The following is a 21,475-nucleotide window of genomic DNA, read 5'->3' on the forward strand; positions in this document are numbered from 1 at the left end:
GAACCAAACCTTTTCAACTTCCACAGAAACCACCTTCACACCTACAGGACCATGAGCACCACACTGATGTTGAGGCATTGGGCCCCAGTCGAAGCCCACAGAAACCAGCAAGAAGTTTCCTTTGAATCCAAAGAGCACTCGATGACTCCTTGCAGATGAAGGAACCTTCCTGGAGAAACAGCAAGACAAAAATGTGCCTTGAAGAATAAAGCCAGTTTTCCCCCACTGTGGTCTCTCTTCCCTTGAGCTGAAACTCTCCCCTTCCAACTCCCAAATACCATTAACATACCAGAAAATTAACAGGCTGTATCCAAGTTTTATATTCATCCTGGTGTAAAGTTTTATTTCCTCTATTTCCAGGGTGACTACTTACACATGACAAACGTGCTTTTGCAACACCATTTGATTGCCTTATGAGGTTACCACCTCTCAGCTGAGACAGAACAGTAATGATGTTGTTGTTGTTGTTGTTGTTATTATTATTATTATTAGTGAACCTCTTAGTAACATAAAAATATCAGGGTTATTTATTGAAATGTGTTCAAATTACTTAATATCCAAATAGTATTTTCAGAAGAGCATTTGACAGTGGTTCAAATAACTTTCAAGATCTCTTCATTTTATTTCAGTTCCAAATGCAGCTGCTTGTGTCAGCCAAGAGACTGTTGTCTTGGGGGCAAATTCCACTTAAGTGGAGTTAATCACATCAGCATAAGTTGTTTCTATACTCTAGTTTTACACCAATTTAAATAAAATTAGAGGTTTGGATGTTGATTTCTCTTGTGTTGTTAACTTAAGATACTCTGAGCCCCAGATGATTTCTTTTTCTATTTCTATAACTGAATGCCAAACTCCTCACTTCCCTCCCACCCCCCAAAAGCACACAGAAAACAAGACAAAATCCTAAATTAAAATCAGAGTAAGGATTTGACTTAGAACATAAAAGAAGAAATAGGGCTGAAATTCCATATTTATCGCACCCTGTTGTACCTAGATACTGCTGCACATCTGGTATGTGAGATAATGCACTGTTTAGAGACCATGTTACGAACACAGAAAATTGGAAATGAGTTTCAAGTCTTAACGCTACATTTCTTTACTACTGGGAGCAAGTAAGGCCCTGTTTTTCACTCTTTTTGTAGGTTGTGTGATTTGATTCCCTCTGTTTGTTTGCTCTGTAAATAATATAGGCATGAAGGAAATTAGGAAAGGAATGGTTCTGTAAGAAATATTTTGTGCAGCACAGCTGAGAAGGCTTTTTTATAAATTCCCAGATTGTATACCAAGATTTAATTATAATATTAGCCACAGCAAAAAATAAGAGATGCTCAGTTGAAGCCATGGGTAGAGCAATAAAAAACCCACATGTATCTTGTTCATTCATTTATCACGTAATATAAATAATTAAAACCAAAGGCAGTGGTTAGCCATTCTTGACCTGCAACAGAGTATATTCTCTCAGGACTAGCTGGTGTTATAATTCACTTTTGTCACGATCACACATATCAGTTATTTGCATGAGTCTAGCCTGTAGCTGTCAGACAGAAGTTAGATCTGCAGCCAACGTGCTTTCCAGTTACTTCTTACTGAAACTCGTGGATGGCTGCATGGGTCTGACTTCTGGTAGGGAATGTTTTCCTCATACATTCATGCAAAATGCAAGATTTTTATTACAAAAAATGACCCAGGTGTAGTACATTTAGCTTTGAACTTAATGTACAGGAAATCAAGTACATCTCTAAATGTAGAACATCAGACTTTATCTGACCTTTTAGTACTTACATTCTTCCAAATTAAATGCTTTCGGTTTTGTGTGTGCATGCCTGAACGCCCGTTCACCGGTATTGGGGAATGAGAGGGTTTCCATGACAAGCAAGGACACAGAAGAGGAGACTGGCTGTCTTTAATGCAAAGCCCGGTATTAGTGACCTGCTCCCAACGTACAGCACCAGGCGGGATGGCAGCAGGGAGGAATACAACCAGCAGGGAATCTGTTGGCACATGGCCGACCCCCTGTTCCTGAATCCCGACCTGAGTGGGAGCGGCTCTCATACCTTGAAAAGAGAGGAACAGTAGTGGGAACATCACGGTCTGGCTATGAGGCCAGGAAAGCAGCATCCTGAACCAGAGAGAGGAGCAAACCAGCAGCGTAGCGACCTCTCCTCCTCCCTCCAATCTGTGCTACGTTTGTCCTGTGTAGTGACCATGAAGCCAAGGGGAGAAAAAGCAGCTAAGTGAAGCATGCTGCTGGCACCCCGGAGAAAATTTCTCTTCCTGAGTATTGAGCAGCAATGAAGTGCACATCAAAATTGTTTAGACATTTTGATCCGTATTCAGCTATCAGAATTTTGGCTGAAATTCAGCTGAGCCCTAAGCAAAGTCGAACACAAGCCACATATATCTTATCTACACTAATGAGGTGTTGCCCTCTGCTGACTGGAAGGAGATCTGCCAAGATTTTATTTTCTGGAGCATGATTTGGAAATACCAACTCTCTGTTCAGTGAAACAATGTATTCAAGCTTCTTGTTCTCTGAATGTAGGTGATAATAATCCTTGTTTCTTACTGCAAGTCCAGCCGTCCTGCTCTCCTCCGTGCATGGCTCATGGACGGCAAGAAGCTGCTATGCCTCGAACAGAAGCTGGAAGGTTCCTTGCTTCAGCCCTAGCCAAGATGAACAGGGAAACCAGATTTATTTACAAATTTCTGAACTAAAATCCGTAGCACACTACCATGCATACACTCTGGCTAATTTGGTGGTCATGCCTGGTCCAGATTAAGTTTGTGCTGGTGGGTGATGCAGGCACACAGGGAACTGGCACGGAGCTGTGCTCCCTTCATCCTTATCCCTGCAGTAGTGCAGGCAGGTAGGAGAGACAAACAAGCCCTTCCTGAAATGGTTCATCACAAGCAACTGGCACTTTCATAGATATCAGAAGTTGTAATATTATTTGATGTAACACAGTTTATTGATCTGATCGTGGAGACTCAGAGATTTATAAAATCACATTTTTATTACTGATTCAGTCATGCACATACATATTTATAGACTTCAGAAAATCTTTGTAATTGATCGCGTAGGGCAGCACATTCAATTTTAATACAAGGGATTACTTGCTGTCCCTGTAGAACCACCTTTTGTATCCACAGGAGGCAGTTTAAAACATTTACAACAGAGTTGCTTTTTTGTCTGTCATATGCTTATTACCAACTTTGGTCTAGGCAGCGGTTACATTTAGATTTGTTTCCTTCTTTGATCTCCACTCTGTATGAAAACACACATTAGAAACAAGAAGGAATGTGTGACTTTTTAAGCCTGACTTCACTTACACATCACCAGTTCTTGTACCTTCTGCTTATCAGCTCACATCTCCTATCTCTTGCTTTAAAAACCTGTTCTTCCTAACCCCAATTTGTTTGGGTTTTGAGATTATTCATCCCACTTATGAGCATTCAGTCCCAAATCCATTCATGAATTGTGGTTAGATTTTTTATACAGACTAAGAATTTGGCTATTTAATTAGAAAGTCCTGATTTTGTATTAAACCCTTTCAGACAGTGCATGAATTAAGCAGTGACCTGTAAGTCTTATTTGCAATTACGGATTCTTCAGAACTGGCTCGTTCTGCTTTTTAAAAAGTAGTGAGAATTGATTACTGCAGAGTGGCTATTTTCAGAGTAAATCCTAAATTAGCAAACTTCATTTTGGAAGCAAATTCATTACCTGCCAGAGAACTCAAAACTATGGTCAACTGAAAAAGAAAAATCCCAAAAGAAATTTGAACATTGAGTTGCAAAAGGAACACTTTGGTTTTGATATCGTGCATGGTCAAGTCCAGAAGCAGGGAGGAGAGTCAAAGGGGTTGTTAACAGAGGAATGTGGATAATGTAGGCATTATCTAAACTTTTGGGGAAAAAAAGGTCTGCTGAGTGAAGTCAACAAACTCCACAGAGCCAAGATTTTTGCACTGAATGCTTATCCAAACTGACCTCATATTTAGGCCTTTGGAGGTTTTGTAGTCAAAGGTTTGGGATACTGTTTGCTGTTACAACACATGGATCCACTGAAATTTGCATTCCAATTTGCATTATTCATGGTAACACAGGGAAGACTTTTTAAGGTTATGCTTTTATATAGCCTTTCCTCTAAAACACCTTTAGTATGCATCCGAAGAGAACGCTTCTTACTGTCCTGTTTCTAGGACTGTACATTTTCTAGCGTATATGTTTTAGATGTGTGTGCCTTAAAAGCAATGGCTAGAGTCCCATTTCCCCTGCCCCCAGTTCTCCAGCGGGTGATTTATCTGCCTTTAGTGCTTGTTTCACCAACCGCAAGCACCCTGCTAGTACAGTCCTTTTATACAACCTGAAAATGTTATTCTTTATATGCCAATTGAAATACATCAAATGCATCGTGGGATGAGACCAAATTAATACTTGGGGTTATGTGCACAGTAATTCACAATAAAAGAAAGATTGAAAGATGTAAAGATGTGTTGAATGTACTCCCTTTTTGTTTGATACAGATACAGCATATGTGGAGCAAATAGGTTTGAAATTATATTTTTTATGCAAATGACAGCAATTTGTATTAACTCCTATTGTGCTAGAACATACCATTTTCATCTGATGTAAGCCTTTCTTTCTTCAAATCCTCTTTCTGTTCTTCCAGTGCATTTACAAAGATCCTAGATATTAAATATCTCTGTAAATTACTGAAAGGGAAAAGCCAGGCACGCGTTGTGACATTCTTCCAGTTGAACTGGATATCCAACTCATCTCTTCTCCCTTTTTTAAACCCAAGTCATGGATTTATTATATCAGGACAGATGACTAACCAACTTCTAATTAAACCCTGTTAAAAATTACGTGGTGACTGGACTTCAAATTTGGGCCTCATCATTTTTTAAGTGTCTCAAACTATCATTTAATTTTGGAATTAACATTTCATGTACCTAGCACTAGTCTCAAACGGGACTAATTGTGGTTTGTTTGCTTTAAAAAATTAATCAAAAAAGCTGAGTTTTTAAATTGATAAGTAGCTAAAAACCGTTGAGGAATATGTGTCTATTTTAGGAAGCATTTAATTTAGAAAGGATTTGACCAACTAATTTCAAACTGTTCCCCAAATCTTCACAGCACAAACAAATTCAGGCTGAAAGGAATTCTGTTTTTCCTCTTCTTGGGGATATAAAAGATGGCTGAATAAATTAAAAGGGATTAAAATTGGGTTTCAATAGGACCTTACAGTATGAAGTCACTGTTACCATACCATTATACAGCGCACAATGGCTGCAGGCGTGGCTGGCTGCTGCTAGGCAAAGGCTAATATTGTTTCACCTTAAAACTTAATAATAAGACAGCTTCAGTCAATGATTTTCTCTTCTTTAAGAGAGTAATTCATTTAGGAAAGCAGCATGCATGCATGTGTGTAGGCAGCAATAAAATATCTCGAAGTGCCCCAATGTGCTACCTCATGCTAAGTGGTTTGAAAAGGAAAAAGATTTTAATTTAATTTAGAAAACTGCCGTGCTCTTTCATGCATACTGCGAGGAGGAGAGAAGCTGTGAGCCAGCACGTCACTGCTCCCCTGGCAGTGATGGCCAGGCAGCTCCCAGCCCAACCCCAGCTTCCACACCCAGCTGCATGGTGGGGAGGAAGACAAACCTCAGCCCTGCCTTCATCCCAAATCAGTGCGATGGAGTCATCTCTGCTGGAGCGGGCGGGCAAAGGCAGCGAGAAGGGGCTGCTCGGTACCCCCAGCAAGGGATGGGCGCTCGGTGCAGTCCTGGGAAAGCTACACCCATGCTAGCCAGGCTTTTCCCAAAGGGCCTCCACTTCATTGAAAAGACGTAAGTGGAGGAGCTTCTCCCCGATGTGTGGCCCTCGTATCTGCCTACTGCACCTCTGAAGCAGCCTCGGCCCCAGCGTTTGTACCCCTTCCCTCCCCAGGCAGCCCAACCCGCAACGCATAGCATTTCTTGTTGAGCGGTAGGTCATCTTTTTCCTCCGTATTGGTAGCAATCCAGCGTGCTCTTGTTAATTCCCATGTGTTTCTACCACAAAGCTTTTAAGCAGAAATGCTTTTCTTAGGGACATGCCAAGAACGTACAGAGCAGCTCCCACAGTTAACAGCAGCTTCTGTCTGACACGGCTTGCACCCTCCCGGTGCATTAACAAAAATGTGCAGGGGAAGCAGGATTTCCAGGAAGGAACATCATGCTTGAAGTAAACAAAAAAACATGTTTTCTGGAAGAAAGCTTTGAACTTGAGATTACTAGTCATTCCCCCCCATCCCTGCCCAGCTGGTGGACTCTCGGATACATCCACACACGTTCTTCATATAGCAGGAGGATTCAGGAGGAGTCACCGAGAGTCACTGAATAACCCCAGTTAACAGGTTCTTTAGGAGAGGGGTATTGCCCAGGGATTTGGGGTGACCACAGCTTTCCCAAGACGTCAGCGCAGGAAGCACTTGTAGCAGCTCTTTTCAACCGGGAGCTTTGCATGCTGAGCTCTGTGGTGCCCCTAAGCTGTGCTTGGAGCGCGGTGTGAAAGCGATGCGAGTCGTGCTCAGCCAGGGACACGGCAGCTCTCCGCGGGTACCACCTGGAGCCAGCCTGGCACCGCATGGCACCGCAGCCACGCGGCGTGCCCACCATCCCTCCCGCGGGACCCAGTCTGAGCCAGGAGTGGTGCCGGGAAAATATCTGCATTCTTTTAATTCTTTAAACTGAGCATTTCCTCCCTAAACCGACAGAGTTGCGCACCCTCTGTCTGACAAGGTGCACTTAACTTAATGCACTTAGATGTCCCGAAACCAGGACGCAGTGAAAGCTGAAATAAAGTTCAGAAACTTGGAATTTGTTTCAGCTCGCTCTCCCTTCGCTACAGTTGTCTCCCATTAAAGGCAGCAGAGTTTGCAAGCACACGGTGTCTTCCAGGAATGGGCTCTTTATCTCTACCACGTCAGTGACAGGTTGTTAGGAAATGCAGCCTGCAGTGAAGCAACACAAAAATCTTATGCCTTATTTAAATAATGGTGTTCATTGCCTATTAAAATGTAACTTCTTGCTTTAAAATAGGATTAATTAAAATGTACAAGAATGCAATTCACTTACATTTTATGCTTCAGCCCAGTGCATACTTTTCATAACTCATTCCCAGAAGTAATATTCAGGGCAGCATGGCATTCTCAGTTCTGCCATTAAAAGCACAAATGACTATAAAATCTGTTCTTTTCAAAAACTTGGCTCAAGTATCACCATTGTTAGATTTTTCATAACATATTACTTTGGTCATTACTGTTTTGCAAGACAATTGTATCAGTGATCTAACTTTTGACAGTATCCAAAGCGGCTGAAAATAGTTTGCTGCAGCACCTTTGTCTTTTAAAGGCCATTTGGGGCTTGTTATTTTAATCCTTGTGCAGCCTGATTTATCACTTCCAGCATCTGTCAGCTGTGCTTTGTCTTGAAATTGATAGTGATAGTGTTACTGATTTTTTAACAGCAGCTGTTAGAGGTTCATTAGTTAGACTCTCAAAGGGAGTAGATAACTGTAATATTTTTCTTTGTTAATCATCTCTTACGCGTTGTAATAATACAGAGCTTGAAATCTGCTAGAAACGCACAGCTTCTCTCTGTTTCTAACTTGTCAGAAGCATCCTTTTATTCATTTAATCTGGCTCGATTATTAAAAGTCTCTTCCTCATAATGCAGTAAAAAATTGAATAATGGCACGTGAGTAGTGAGATAGAAAATCAGCCTTTGCTGTGTCGTACTTTGCGTGGAGGGAGGTCACTCAGGGTCTTAGAGTTCGCATCCAACTATGAATCATCTCCGAAGATGAGATTAAGGGCTGTTCTGTAATTGATTTTTAATTTAAAATTTACAAGGCGTACAAAACCTCGATGAGAACTTCAGTAAAATCAGGTTAATTTCTAACAGATACAGCAGTTTTCTGTTAACGCATTTTCCCTACCACCTAAAATAGTCTTAATGGTTAACTATGATTCTTAAAACATGTCCCCCAAAAATTCCTTCCCAGCCTGCCTCTAGCTGAGTGCCACAGTGACTCCTGCAAGGAGCTTCGAGGGACCCGAGCATCTGTGAACTCTCCTGCAGCTAAGAGCGTATCAGTGCTACCGCTGGTTCAACTGGCAATGCTCACCAACAGATAATTACAGTTTGAAATTAGTATTTTAATGAACTGATCTCAGCAAATGTAAAGCGAAATCTCCCAGGCATTAAAGAAATAAGCAGGAGGGAAAATTATTAACTGTAAAGTTCAGTAGACGGATGGATGGTCAGCAGGTGCTGTCTTGGCAAAGGAGTTGGGTGTTCCCGTTTCAATTTGCGGTAAGACGAGGCTTGTTCAGGCTTTGGTCCTGCAAGCCGCTGAGCAGTGTCTGCAAGTGGCACAGTGAATTCAGTGGAGATTGAAAACATCTGGGGCATCTCTTAAGCTTTCCAGGTGAATAGAAATGTCTTCTAAAAATAACTAAATGCCAGATCTTCACCCTAAAAGCACAAATCTCAGTCCCATAGACAATACATGCGTCCATAGCACCAGTGAAGCTCAGTGCAAAATAGATTGCAAGAGTGCCGCCTGAATTTCAAGGAAATGTACTCAGCGACTCAAAAAGCACCTGAAAATCAGTTCCTTTTTATATGTTGTCAGAGCACGAATTGTGTTTTCTTCTTAAAGATGGACAAGTACCTTGATCTAGTTTGCATCAGGCACCATGGTCATGCCAGGTCTAGGGAGAGGGTCGTGTAGAGAGCAGAAACAAACAGCTGGAGGTACCTGCTTGAAGACCCCTGCCAAAAGACATGTTCCCCACACCACAGCCTTGACATGCACTCGGACGGCCAGAAGACACAGGCCATCACATGCTCAGCTCAGGTTTCATCTTCTCCCTTCCAGTTACCAGGGTTAGAAACTATTCTTGTAATAAATGCACATTGATTTTTTAAGTCAGAGTTTCAGCTTTTAGCCGTCTATCTTCAGAAGTCCTTCAGAAGTCCCACCTAGCCAGATTATTTCGTTAGTATTTCATAAACTTGGTGACCTTTTTATTTTATTCGCTGAAGGCCAGTTGATCTCTAACACAGTTCAAGACACTGTGTAGACAGTCGGGGATCACTGACCCACTCCTTGACAGCATTCCCTTGTCTGTCCTGTTATGAACCGAACATTCTTCGTGAACCTTTAATATATTTTTATATGTGTGTGTATATTTATACATATATAAAACCCCTAAGATTTCTATATCTATCATAACTGAATTAGGCATTTTTGTACAAGACTTTTTTCAGATCATTCACAGAATGGTTTACATTTGTGTTACCTCTCCACACTTCAAAAAAAGGAGCCGGATGCCTCATCTATAGCAAAGAGAAAAACTACTTCGTAATATCAGACCAAATTATAAAAGTTGTTCCTCTACAAACATACAAATAAGGTACCTATTTTCTATCTCAGAGATCTCTGTTTTAGATTTAGGGGAAAAAAATCAAACAAGTAGAAAGAGGTGAAGTCTTAAAGCGTAAAATTTGTGTACCTTTTTTGGCAAGAAGCATTTCTCAGAACAAATTTTCTGTTCTCTCAGCAAAAAGGTAGATCAATTCAATGCATGGATATCATTTAAAAGATATCTATGCTCTAAGCAATTTATCCAATTGAGGCTGGAGGGAATACTTCAGATAACCAAAAACTACTCGTCAGGGCTGTGGGAAAGACGGCACATACTTTCCACAAATACATTTTCAAAAAACGAAATCCTTGCAGGCTTTATTTTTAGTTTTCACTCTTTTTTGCTTCTGCTGCTTCTTCCTCCCAATTTTGTTTCTTTACTGAAGTGCTGTTTTAGTAAAACACTGTTTTGCTTTCTCACAAAAATTGGAGAATTTTAAAGTGATTTTTTTCTGTAAAATATGATACTGAGTTTGAAGTATCTGTTTTAGTTAAAAATATGCAATGAAATCGTAGCCTGAACTGGAACTTCTCCCAACATACCCCTTTGTTTTAGATTTGTATTTTTGTCTGTGGGTTATTTGAATGTTATCATCTCATATTCTCATTAAAGTAAAGATTTCTACCTGTTACCTTCCCTAGCCTTTAGGTATGTACAGATGTAGACAGAGATCTTTCTCCCTCAGATCTTTTGAGGAAAAATGGCAAAGCACCTTTCAGCAGTGCGCCGTGAACCACACTTCATTAGCTTCCCGTACGCCTGCCGCGAGAGCAGAAGAGGAACTTGCCATATTAGAGGATGGAAAAATAGTGCTGAGTCGCACATTGGCTTTCATGTTTCCAATTTATGTTTTCTGACTTACCTTCTGTGACAGTTTGAAACTCCTGAAAGGCAAAAGGCTAAAAAGTGGGAGAAAGCTTCAGGCTTACCCTTATTGTCGTGTCTCTTTCAGGTATTTAAGCGTGTACTTGTGTTTAACAGTATTAGTTGACTTTCAGACAACGGTATGTCAGAAAGTATTAATATTCACAATTAATGTACTGATATATAGTTTTATTCTGTCATTCCTCATTTTCTGTCACTTTCCTATTGTGCTGCTCTGACACTTTCCCAGCAATGCTGAAGAGCATTGGCTTTGGAGGAAGCCCCCTCACCACTCACCGACAGCACGACATGGTACAGCAACGATCGGCTTCCCTTCTGTCGGAGGGGATGCTAGTACAGCATCCCTCTGCAGGGGGGGAATTTCTTTGTAGGATACATTTACAAGCAGAAAATTTAATGGGCTGCAAGGTTCAATCACGAAGGCTTTTTTTTCTGCTGAAGCAGCTTGTCATTTTAGTTTTAACTACAGGAGACAGGACAAAATTGTTAAAGCAATCCAATTATATTAGCTATTGAACAGCGGATTTCTGTCCACCTTTTCCAAGTGAAAGAAAGTAGCAATAGCTGCGTTAGCCTTTAAAATTTTCCAAATTGCAACCCTCCTGACATGACTGGTGGACTTTGAGAAGTCTGGGTATTCTGCCGCCGTCCAGCTACAGTTCAGCGCTTCTGACAATCCACCCCCCGCTCTGCAGTCTCCCCCCGTAAAGGCTATCTTTGCTGAAATTAGCATGGTGAATCCCATCGTCCCTCTTTTTGATCCATTTTAAAATGAGACAGAAACCAAGCAGGTGAACTCTGAATTTCCAACTTGATTTTATCTTTGCACCAGAGTATTTCAAAGAGTCTATCATTGCCCAAAGGAGAGAGAAAGCCACTCACAACAACTAGCTGGTGTTTATTTATTTACAGTTTAACAAGGGAGAGGTTGTACAAGCGTAGGAAAGCGTTTCGGGTGCCTGCAGAGCAAGGGCATCCTCAGTTACAAGGTTCAGCCTCTCTTCTGAATATTCACATCCCACCACCCCTATTAGCAGGGGTAAATGGCAACAGCAATTTCTGTGGAGTCTCTCCATTTACATGGGGAAATAATTAATCCCCAGCCTTTGACAAATGTGTAATGAAACTGGGGTTGCTCAACTAATCAAGCTAATGGGCAGGACCTTCAGTATTATTTGGGTCCTGCTTTTGCCAGCATGTTGCTCGCACTTCTCCTCTCTTCCAGCCTGCAAACTGCAAGCACTGCTTCCAGAGCCACACAGGACACAAAGATCCTGCTCTCAACCTCCAGTTGAGATGTCTTTTGTCATTTCTTTTGGTTTTTGAAGTTCTGACAGAAGTACCTCCCTGCCCACTCTGTTCTTTCCCACCTGCCCAGTGCTCGGAGGATTATATGCAACAGGGATGGCTCACAGGCTCCTCATGGGTCAGAGCAGGCCACCACGCAGGTACTTAGCATCACCAGGACCTGGGGAGCATCATCTGCAGCCTGCAGCCCCCTGGGCTGGCTGCCCGACAGCCACCCACCAGGGAGGGGACGGTCACCCTGAGCACCTCGGGATCCCTCATCAACTGCACCGTAACCACGGCAGAAGAATTTGGCTCAGGAGGTAAAGCAAGCAGCCAAATATGTAGCCATGTTTTAGCAGCCCCTTCATCTCAAATATTTCAAGTCATTTTTGTACTTTCAAATAAAATACAGAAGTTAGTTGTCTTTCTTTGGAGCTCTCTTGTTATTTTCCCAGTATGAGAGCCACATACCCTGCTGTCAGGCCCTCAGGTATTCACATGCTCTTTTTAACTTACAAAACCATTTTCTAGTAAGTAGCTTATATCAAGTCCTCTATACTTATCTTAATTTAAAATACACCTTCTGAGAAAAAACACAAGCTCCAAACGGTGGCAGGATGTTACACGCTTCCTACAAAGCAGTGTGCACACTCCGCTTTCACTCGCTGCAGCTACCGTTGTCTAATCCCGTGGGCACGGGGGCTAGCTGGCTGGGAGCTGCAGCTGATTGCAAAGTCAGGAGGAGGAGGAGGAGGAGGAGGAGGAGGAGGAGGAGGAGAAATCAGTGCAAATCTTCGGACCTGTCTGGAAATGAAAGATTTTTGATTCAGTGCAAAACAGCTCCACATTTCTTGGGGTGGGCTGACCTGCACAATTTTGTTTTCTCAAGGGAAATCCAAAAGCTTCCCAGCAGAATTTTTGGGAGAAGGGATCAAAAATCAAAAATTTCCAAGCAAAAACCTGAGCACGCATTTGGGCAGCTGAAGATCTAGGCATCCTTAAGGATTTTTCTGCGTGGTAACCCAACTTGTTAATTCACAGCTTTCATTCCTAGCAAAAGCTGCAGTGGTAAATGAAAGTTAATCCACCTTACAATTATGAAAGAAATCCTGAAAAATAAGGCTGTGACTAGATGGAACAAACATGGCTCTTTTATACAGTCCCACTAAAAGAAGTTGCTTAATTCCTGAATTCCTTGAAGCATTCCTGACAGCAATCGCATCTGCTGCCGTAAAACCCATCACGGCCTCTGCCTTTGGGAAAAACATATTTAATAATCAGTAAAGTTCAAGCTCAGCTTGTTGTGATGAATTATTAGAACCCGTCATCATTTTCTCGCAAAAAAAAAAAAAAAAGGCTATAATGGAACACAATTTTATGTTTTTCCATTTAATTGATGACGAGCTGAGTTTTTATTAATCTTTCTGGGCTCCAGTGTAAGATGCTGAAAAAGCTAATATGAGATCATTGTATCTGGTTAATGTGTGTGCTTTGCAAAATTGATAAGGCCTGTCAAGACATAAATTATTTAAAATTTGATAAATGTGTTGAAATCATTGAATTTTCAAACAGACAAAGCAAAGCTATTTCTCTCCCCCCCCCACCCCTTCAAACTGAGGTTTTTGTGCAGCCGCTCAATGATGCTGCGTTATCCTTGCAGCGCACGGCTTGTACTGAAATTAGCACGAGGAAGCCAGAGAAGTATCCTCTGCTGCTGTAGCGGTGACACAAATATAAACCCACGAGATACAGCCTCAGGGTGGAAGTAGCAGAGACTACGGAGGCCACTGGAAGCCTCCCAGTATGAGTTTTCCACTGGTGAAACTGGGGGTGGGAGGAGGTTACTGAGTACCACCTCCCTCCTACCACCCCTCCTCTCCATCGGTGAGATAAAAAGCTCACAGCAGCACCAGCAAGCGGCCGAATGGTGCTTCAGAGCTGTTTATCCCAATATTTCAGCTAATTGCCAAGAGTTTTTAAATGACTCCTGGCAGGGGTGAAGCTATAGAAATGATTGCTGGTGACTGATTAATAACCTGGATAAAATTCCCTAAGCATCAGAACGATTAACTCTTGTACGGGTACATCTGCTTGTATTTAGTGCCTCGCCCACAGAGAAAGGCGTGGGAGCAAGGTCCAGATGAACCCAAATTTATTTGGGCAAATAGAGAAAAATACAGCATTTACTGATACCAGTGTCTCACCAAGGCAGGCTCACTTCTCAAAAATAGTTCACAGGGAACGTTACTTAACCCTGTGCTGCTCTGCCATGGTCAGGATCACTCATGGAAGAGAAAGGTTTGAAGAGCAATCACAATCTTTCAGAGAAGCGCACAGGAAGAACCAATGGTTTGAAGTTTAAAACTACATAAATATAAACCCCATCATACTTTGGTTTGAGCTGTTCTTGTGGGTAACGTAGCAAAAGAAAACAGCAAGGCACGTTGTGAATTCTGTACATCTTGATGGGTCCAAGATTATGTCACTTACTAGAAAATATCTACAGTCTAATGGAAATTTTTGGGTAACTGGGTGACATTCTACAGCCTCTGTAATACAGAAAAAGATTAGGCGATTTCTTCTGTTTGGAAATTGATGGTTTGGAGGGAATGGGAAAATGCAGGTGCAGCAGAGGAGAACTACAGCAATAGCCATCTATTTAAACGTACACGCTAACTTCCCTAAGCTAGTATTTTTCAAACACCCTACTAGCAATATTTTCCACTATAGAGAAGCATTATACTGAAATAGGAAGATGCTGAGGAAGTCATTTTTTTCCAGCATGTGCTGCATTCTTTTAATACAGGGTTTTTTAATTTCCCGGAAATTGCTAACCAACGTGAATAAACAGCTGAACAAAGAGCATCAGCCCATCCTTGCTAATAGCAAAAAGCTGTCATCAGGCGAAGGGCCTTTGCAACGTATGGAGGAAAACGATGCGTTAGAGTTCGGTTCTCTTATATTGCAGAAAGCTTTTTTCAAAACAGAAAAAAATCTGCACGGGCACAAAGAAGGTTTTACATTAAAAAAGCACAAATATTATTCACATTTCTGAACAATGCGCCCTCATTCCTGCTCCTGCGCTGGGCACCGAGCAGAACCAGGTGGTTCTTTGTTAGACACCTTTTTACTGAACATTTGCAAAACACAACAAATGTCCTACCCAGGCCTGCAAAGTCCCCTTCCCTGCAACCGAGCGAGCGGACAACTCTGCCAGCCTCTGAATCTCCTTCCTATAATGAAATCAGTGAAACAAGACAGCAGTAGGATGAAGCAGAGGCAAGAATTAAGGCTGCGCGAGATTGGAGAATCCTACAGTCTGCAAACTATTTCAAAGAGCAGGAGGAAAGAATTACTCAGGCTAAGTATAAGGTACAACTTTCAACAGTGGCTAGTGATTGCTATCTAGGCCTTAAACAGGAATATTACATCCTTATAATTCAACATATTAATGATTTCATGTTCCCATATTATGAAAGCTGTTTTGTTGCCCCATGAAATAGTCCACGTCACTGTAGCTGCAGGGACATATTTCATTATCTTATGGGTACACCTCATCCGGTGTAACACGTAGATAATTAAAAGTAGTAACAGTTTAGCACGATGCAAGTCTGCAATTCTACCACCATGGTTTTGAAAGAATTGTGCCCTAATACCTTATCGATGTGACAAACCCACCTGGTTTTAGCATGCATTAACGTTTCCCACCCTTCAGTTATCCCGAATCTTATACCTACATATTTCTTCTCTTTATATCAGAGCCTTCTGAAAAAAGCAGTTCAGAAAGCAATGCTCTGCTATCTCATTTGGAGTGAGAGCCCCCTGAAGAGACATACATTGGGTATTACCAGTAACACATGACTCAATGCCCTCTAGATCTCTTCATAAAAGGAGAGGGGAGAAAAGCCAAAGAACCATTGCATGGATTGCAATAAACATTGCAAAAGAAAAGCAGCCCAGAAGGACAATTGCGTGTGTTCCTGCGCCCTTGCCAGAGGACAGTCAGAGCTGGGTGCGGACACAAGCAAAGTTAGAACCTCCTGTGAACCAGGCAGCTTTGTTTCTATGTATTTCTCCTTAAAATTTCCCACCACAATTCCCTCCGGCTCAGTTGCTAACAGCAACACCAACTATAGGTGTCCATCTTTTTGAGTGGTCATTAGCATTTTAAGTAGCAGATCATTTAGCTGTGCAGACACAGAGAAAAGTTTCTGGTATTTCAGCACTGCCAGGCCCCTGGTCCCAGCTGGAATCTAGAAATACAGCAGAAAAGCCTCTTTTTTTGTGCTTCTAAAGGCCTCAGGTCAGGTTTGGGGTGAAGGATGGGTGAACGCATGCATCAGTTCTTGGTTCATCTGAACAGTCACTTCTCTGCAGCAGCAGAGTTATTTCCCTGGCAGTAGGGATGGCCAGCTGTTCTCAGCATCACCCGGCTGATTCTGAGCTTGCGAGCAGGCTTAAAAGTGGCTGAAGAACCATGCATAAACATGACATTGCTTCACCAGGAGCTTTCCATCACAGTGGAAACGATGCTTCCCCCAGCATCGTTATGACAGCGCTATTTGTGCTGGGACAGATAAGCATCTGTCACTGTTTCCATTAGAATCTCCTATTTTCCTGGGTTCATAGCTCAGCCGTAAAAAAAAGTAGCGTCGAAGCAGAAAGTTGACACACAAGGTCTCAGGCTGAAAGTGATCATTGTTGTCTTTTTTCCTCCCTTTCTAATCCAAAGAAGAAAATAACGTATTTCTGCAGAGACACACCTGACCATTACATTTCGACTCAGCCACAGATTTATTTAGCAATAGTGCTGGCCGCCTTTCAACATTCAATCTTAATTACTGCATTAGGGATGATCAGGAAGAACACGTGGTAAGTGGGTCTGGGCTCTGGTTTAGAGCCTATTGCTAGAGAACAGGCCCCCGTGAAGATTAAGGTCTTTGGAGTTTCTGACCTTTGCCAGATGAGGAAATGAAAAACTGAAGATTATAGAAATAAAAATTAAATATTACAGAAACTGAATACTGCTAGGAACTAAAGGCGTAGAAGACCCCTTTGGGATCAGTAGCAGAGGGAAAAGCAAGCCCAGCATTGCAGTTTCCCTAGTGAGATAGGCAGCACAAAATCCCACCCCATGAATTCAGCATCAGCACTCGGTGTTTTGACTGCTTTAGGCAAACTGCCACCCCGTCATCTTGCTGTGGTTGCCTACTGGATAGGGAAAGCCCCATCCTGTGCGGTAGGAATGCCGGGAGCCCACCATCCCGATCCTGGCACTGCAAGATTGGTGATGAAGCGAGAGCAGCATTTTGCCCGGCGGAGGCGGCAGCAGCAGTCTGGGCATGGGGACAGTACAACGCCGTTCGTTCTCCTTTCCCTTTTAAGCGCCTTTTCGTTCTGTTCACACATTTCGTAAGAATAATTGCAGCTGAAAAAGTTTTTCTTTGTACATTAAGATGATGGTATAAGACAGTCCTGAAGAGAACAAACCCTGAAAACACATTCTCCAAAACTTACATTCAAGCTTTAAAGGACCTAAAAAGTTGGATGATCATTTCTAGCCTGTTGAAACACGGATCCTACTTCTGACCTCCTGAGCATATGCTCAAGTTCTGCATTTTCAACAGGACTTCCCTCTCACAGCGTACAGGAAGAACGTACATGGGCAATGTGTCTCTCCATTAAATTGGAAATCTGCTATTTGCTGAGAGCTGCGTGTTTGACTGAAATCTAACACCATTCTGTCACTACCAGAAGTAGTTATTTGTTTTCCAATTGCAGACAATTTTGCATTAGACTTAGCTTGGCCTAGTCACGTTTCTGAGAAACAATGAGATGTGCTCTACAGCTGGGATGGCTCAGCACTTCTTGAAGATTAGGCCTTGCTAAATACAGGCATCTTCGCACCCGAAACCAACACACCAAAAATATGGTTATTTTCATGGTCTGTCTCAAATTCAGAGCACAAATGGGCATGCTAAGTTTGGAAAAAATGGAAAAGGCAATACCAGAAAAGACAAATGTATAATAAACATTTTAGTACAGAATTACAACACCAGAAGCAGCTGAGTAAAAGAGGACTTTAAGCTTAAAGCAGTTGGGAGGTTAAGTTAGGAGAAAAAAAAACAACAAAGGGGAGTGGAAAACTGCTTTTCTATTTCACTCCATCTTTTAGCGGAGGTGCCACGTTGCTGTTCAGGTTTTCCAGCACCCTTAGACATGTTTTTAGCTAAGAAAGCTGTGAGCAAAGGGTGTCTGTCCCCAGTCCTCAACCTGTCCAGGGATTTATCCATTTGTCCCAGTGGATGGCTCACATTGGGCTTTTTGCATCTTCTGTAAGCTATTTTGAGTAAAATCCTTGAGCTTTCATGGAGTAGCAGAAATTACTCATTACAGTAGCCCATGCGACTGGGCTGGTTCAGACCCTATTGGTGTAAAATAAATAGTAATGGCTCCTTTTGTACCTTGACAGTTTTATTTTCACACTTTATACAATTCTTTCTTTCTGTTTTAAAACAGGTATTTTGTGACGCTAATCAAGTCGTACAAGCCACAGACGTGCTGGACTGGGAAGACAAGGATGCTGCAGAGACATTGGTCGACAACGTGGTCCATTCCAGGATCATGAATCCTTTACGCCTGTTTGTTAAGCCATCTCCAGTACTGAAACACGGCCAGGTGTCCTACTCAGACAGCATAGAAAACTTTTGGGATTGGTTGTCCAACATCACTGAGGTTCAGGAATCTCTCGCACGAACTAAACGCAGACCTATAGTAAAAACTGGGAAATTCAAGAAAATGTTTGGATGGGGCGACTTCCACTCTAACATCAAAACTGTTAAGCTGAACCTCCTGATCACAGGGAAAATCGTCGATCACGGCAATGGGACCTTCAGTGTTTATTTCCGACATAACTCTACAGGTCTGGGAAATGTTTCTGTAAGCCTGGTGCCACCTTCCAAGGTGGTTGAGTTTGAATCATCTCCACAGTCAACACTGGAGACCAAGGAATCCAAGTCCTTCAATTGCAGAATTGAGTACGAAAAAACTGACCGCGCTAAAAAAACTGCCTTGTGCAATTTCGACCCTTCAAAGATCTGCTATCAAGAGCAGACTCAAAGCCATGTCTCCTGGTTGTGTTCCAAACCATTTAAAGTTATCTGCATTTACATTGCTTTTTACAGCGTAGATTACAAACTGGTGCAAAAGGTCTGTCCTGATTATAACTACCATAGTGAGACTCCGTACTTGTCCTCTGGCTGATACAATCGTGGGTAACTGTAGAGATACAGCATCAGTCATAAAAACAAGCATTTCCATTAACCTTTTGGAGAAGAATATGTTTTCCTATCAGGTTAAAAAGTCTTTAAAAGCTGTAGCTGTGTTTGTGCTGTATCGTAAATAATCAAACTATTTATGTAGCAATCATTTTCATTTGAGACCATTGCATTTTAGCGCTCTCATCATTAATAAGGGAACTACCAGGCAGACACATGACAAAAATAAAACAAAATTAGGTCTGCAATGAACATTGATCTTGAAAATTAGTTTCTTAAACTAGACTCAATGGCAGAGAGCTTGTCTTTTACTTGAGTTGGACAGCATTTAGCAGAATCCTATTTCTCATTGGAAACTTTAGATGATGACAACATAAAGAACAAATGATGAAGCAGATTCCCAGCTGCTTATATACAAAATCCAAATAAACAGCTCGCCCACTAATTTCATAAAGAATGTTACACACACAGGGCTCAAGGAATCAAGTCCAAATAGGAAGAGTGCGCTATTTCTAGAACAAAAAAAAAGAAAGGAATCTGCATTTCTATGAGTTGTAGTAGTGGTACATATTCATTGAAGAGTGAGTAGTTCTTCCTTCAGACTTCTTACCCATGGATATGCAACGATGTAACTGGACATTGCTGAGCTTTAGTTCATTAGGCCCACCAGGTGGGCAGGGTTGGGCTACATTTCTTCCTTCCATGGTCACCATTGGTTTGGATTCTTCGCAAAAGGTTTACACGTACACCAATACTAGTTTTACAGTGATAGAGAATATACATACCTTGGAAAAAGATAATCTCTGTTTAAGTCTGATAACAGGGGCTGACTTCCACTTAATGGAAGCAATTATCTTGCTATCTAGCCCTCTTAGCACTGCACTGTAGCAAGGAAAATACATCACAGCGTAAGGACGATACCTGAACAACAGGAGCTTTCGGCTTAATGGCACCCAGTTGTCTTCCCTACTATTGCATTGCATACCTTAAGTCAAAATATAAGCGATGACAAACAAAGAGGACAACAAAAATCTACACGTCTTCGCCTCATAAAGCAGATTTCAAACAATTGCTATCAATATAAAACTATTGAGCCAGACTTTCCCCTAGTACAGAACAGCATCCCTCCACCGTAGTTAGTTACAAGAACAGAGGGTCCGGCTGTAGTTTTGCTTCCACAGACAGATGTTGCTCCCACTGCAGTCAACAGCAGTTAGCTCCAGCGATGCAGCCTCAAGCATCAATCAATCCCCTGCGCTTTCGGTGGGTAGTGGTTTTGCTGCTGCTGCCAATTTGCTATCATAGCCCTTCGTGACGGTTCGATGTCACAGGTCCCGTGGAAGAAGCTGGCTGAGGAAGCGCTTTTTATTGCCTACAATCAAACTTACATGCAGGGTCCAAGAAGTTACACACAGCTTAAAGTACTATTAAAATACTCCGTTCAAGTGGTGTGCGCCCAGACAAATTGCTATGACAGCTCAGAAAGACTCACTTGTGAGATTAATTCCTATTTCCTTGGTAAAGTCGCATACAGAAAAATTACTCTGTTAAAAATATACTACAAGTAACCGGCTAATTTGGTTTTCTCTTTAGGTGACAAATTTAAATGTGTGGTTTAGTTTGATCAATAATCTAAATGTTTTCCTTCCTCTTATTTTATACAGAGTCTCTCCTGGTCTAAATGATGTTTTATAGTTTGTCTATTACTGTTGATTCCTACAAGATGGTCTACTTTGTATTCTGTATAGCGTGTCCTCGTTCTGGCTGTATATAAGCTTGGATTTATTGCTATGAGTTCAGTGGTTGGTGCTTTTGTAACTTAGCTGTAAGCCATGATTTTATTGCCATGTATTTTTACTCAGCACTGTAGGCAATTAAAAGAAAACCCTACATGCTATTTATTGTAGAGTATGTGGAAATCATGTATGTATATACACTTAAAGATGTGTACATATACAGAATATATGTGTACATGTATTTGTATGTAAATAAAGAGAGTTTGCTAAATCTGGCACTTGCTTGTGGCATATTTGATTTTGTTTTTAAATGTATACATAAAGACACAAAGTAAAACGAAGACACTGAAACACATCACTGAACATTTTTCCCCAGCTGGAATTTGTTTTTCTAGGAAATATTTAAGTACGCACTGCAGTGAACTGCACTAGGCAGACGAGGTTCAATAGCATTTCACGATATTCAAGAAATGAAGTGCATGTTTTGAAGACGACCATCACGAACCGTTTAATAACTGTGCAAGGTACATTAAAAGTCAAGGGGTTAGTCTAAATTAGAAAACACACATCAGCTCCTCTCAAGCAGGAACACGGGGGGATGCAGCAGCGCGCTGCCGATTCAGCCCTTGCTCAGTTTCTCACGGACGCGGGAGCTGGATTCTCCCCCGCGCAGACGTCCTCTCCCTGCAACACAGCCACGTCCCAGGCTGAGCTTTCCAGACCTCAGGAAGACAAACCAGGGCCTTGAGCAAACAAACATCGCTCTGGAAACACCCGGAGCACCTGGGCCACGTGGGGATTCGCACAGA

General features: G+C 41.9%; 1 protein-coding gene across 1 annotated transcript in view; it reads left to right on the top strand.

The window, feature by feature from the left end:
* Positions 1–20,918, top strand: part of NXPH2 (neurexophilin 2) — a 41,027-nt gene extending 20,109 nt beyond the window's left edge. The window contains exon 2 of the mRNA XM_072875068.1: positions 18,173–20,918. Coding sequence (XP_072731169.1) covers positions 18,173–18,916 — 744 coding nt within the window. The 3' untranslated portion in view covers positions 18,917–20,918. The remainder of the gene's footprint in view (positions 1–18,172) is intronic.
* The last annotated feature ends 557 nt before the right edge of the window (positions 20,919–21,475 follow it).

Source organism: Ciconia boyciana, chromosome 10, assembly GCF_034638445.1.
Source record: "Ciconia boyciana chromosome 10, ASM3463844v1, whole genome shotgun sequence".
NCBI lineage: Eukaryota > Metazoa > Chordata > Aves > Ciconiiformes > Ciconiidae > Ciconia > Ciconia boyciana.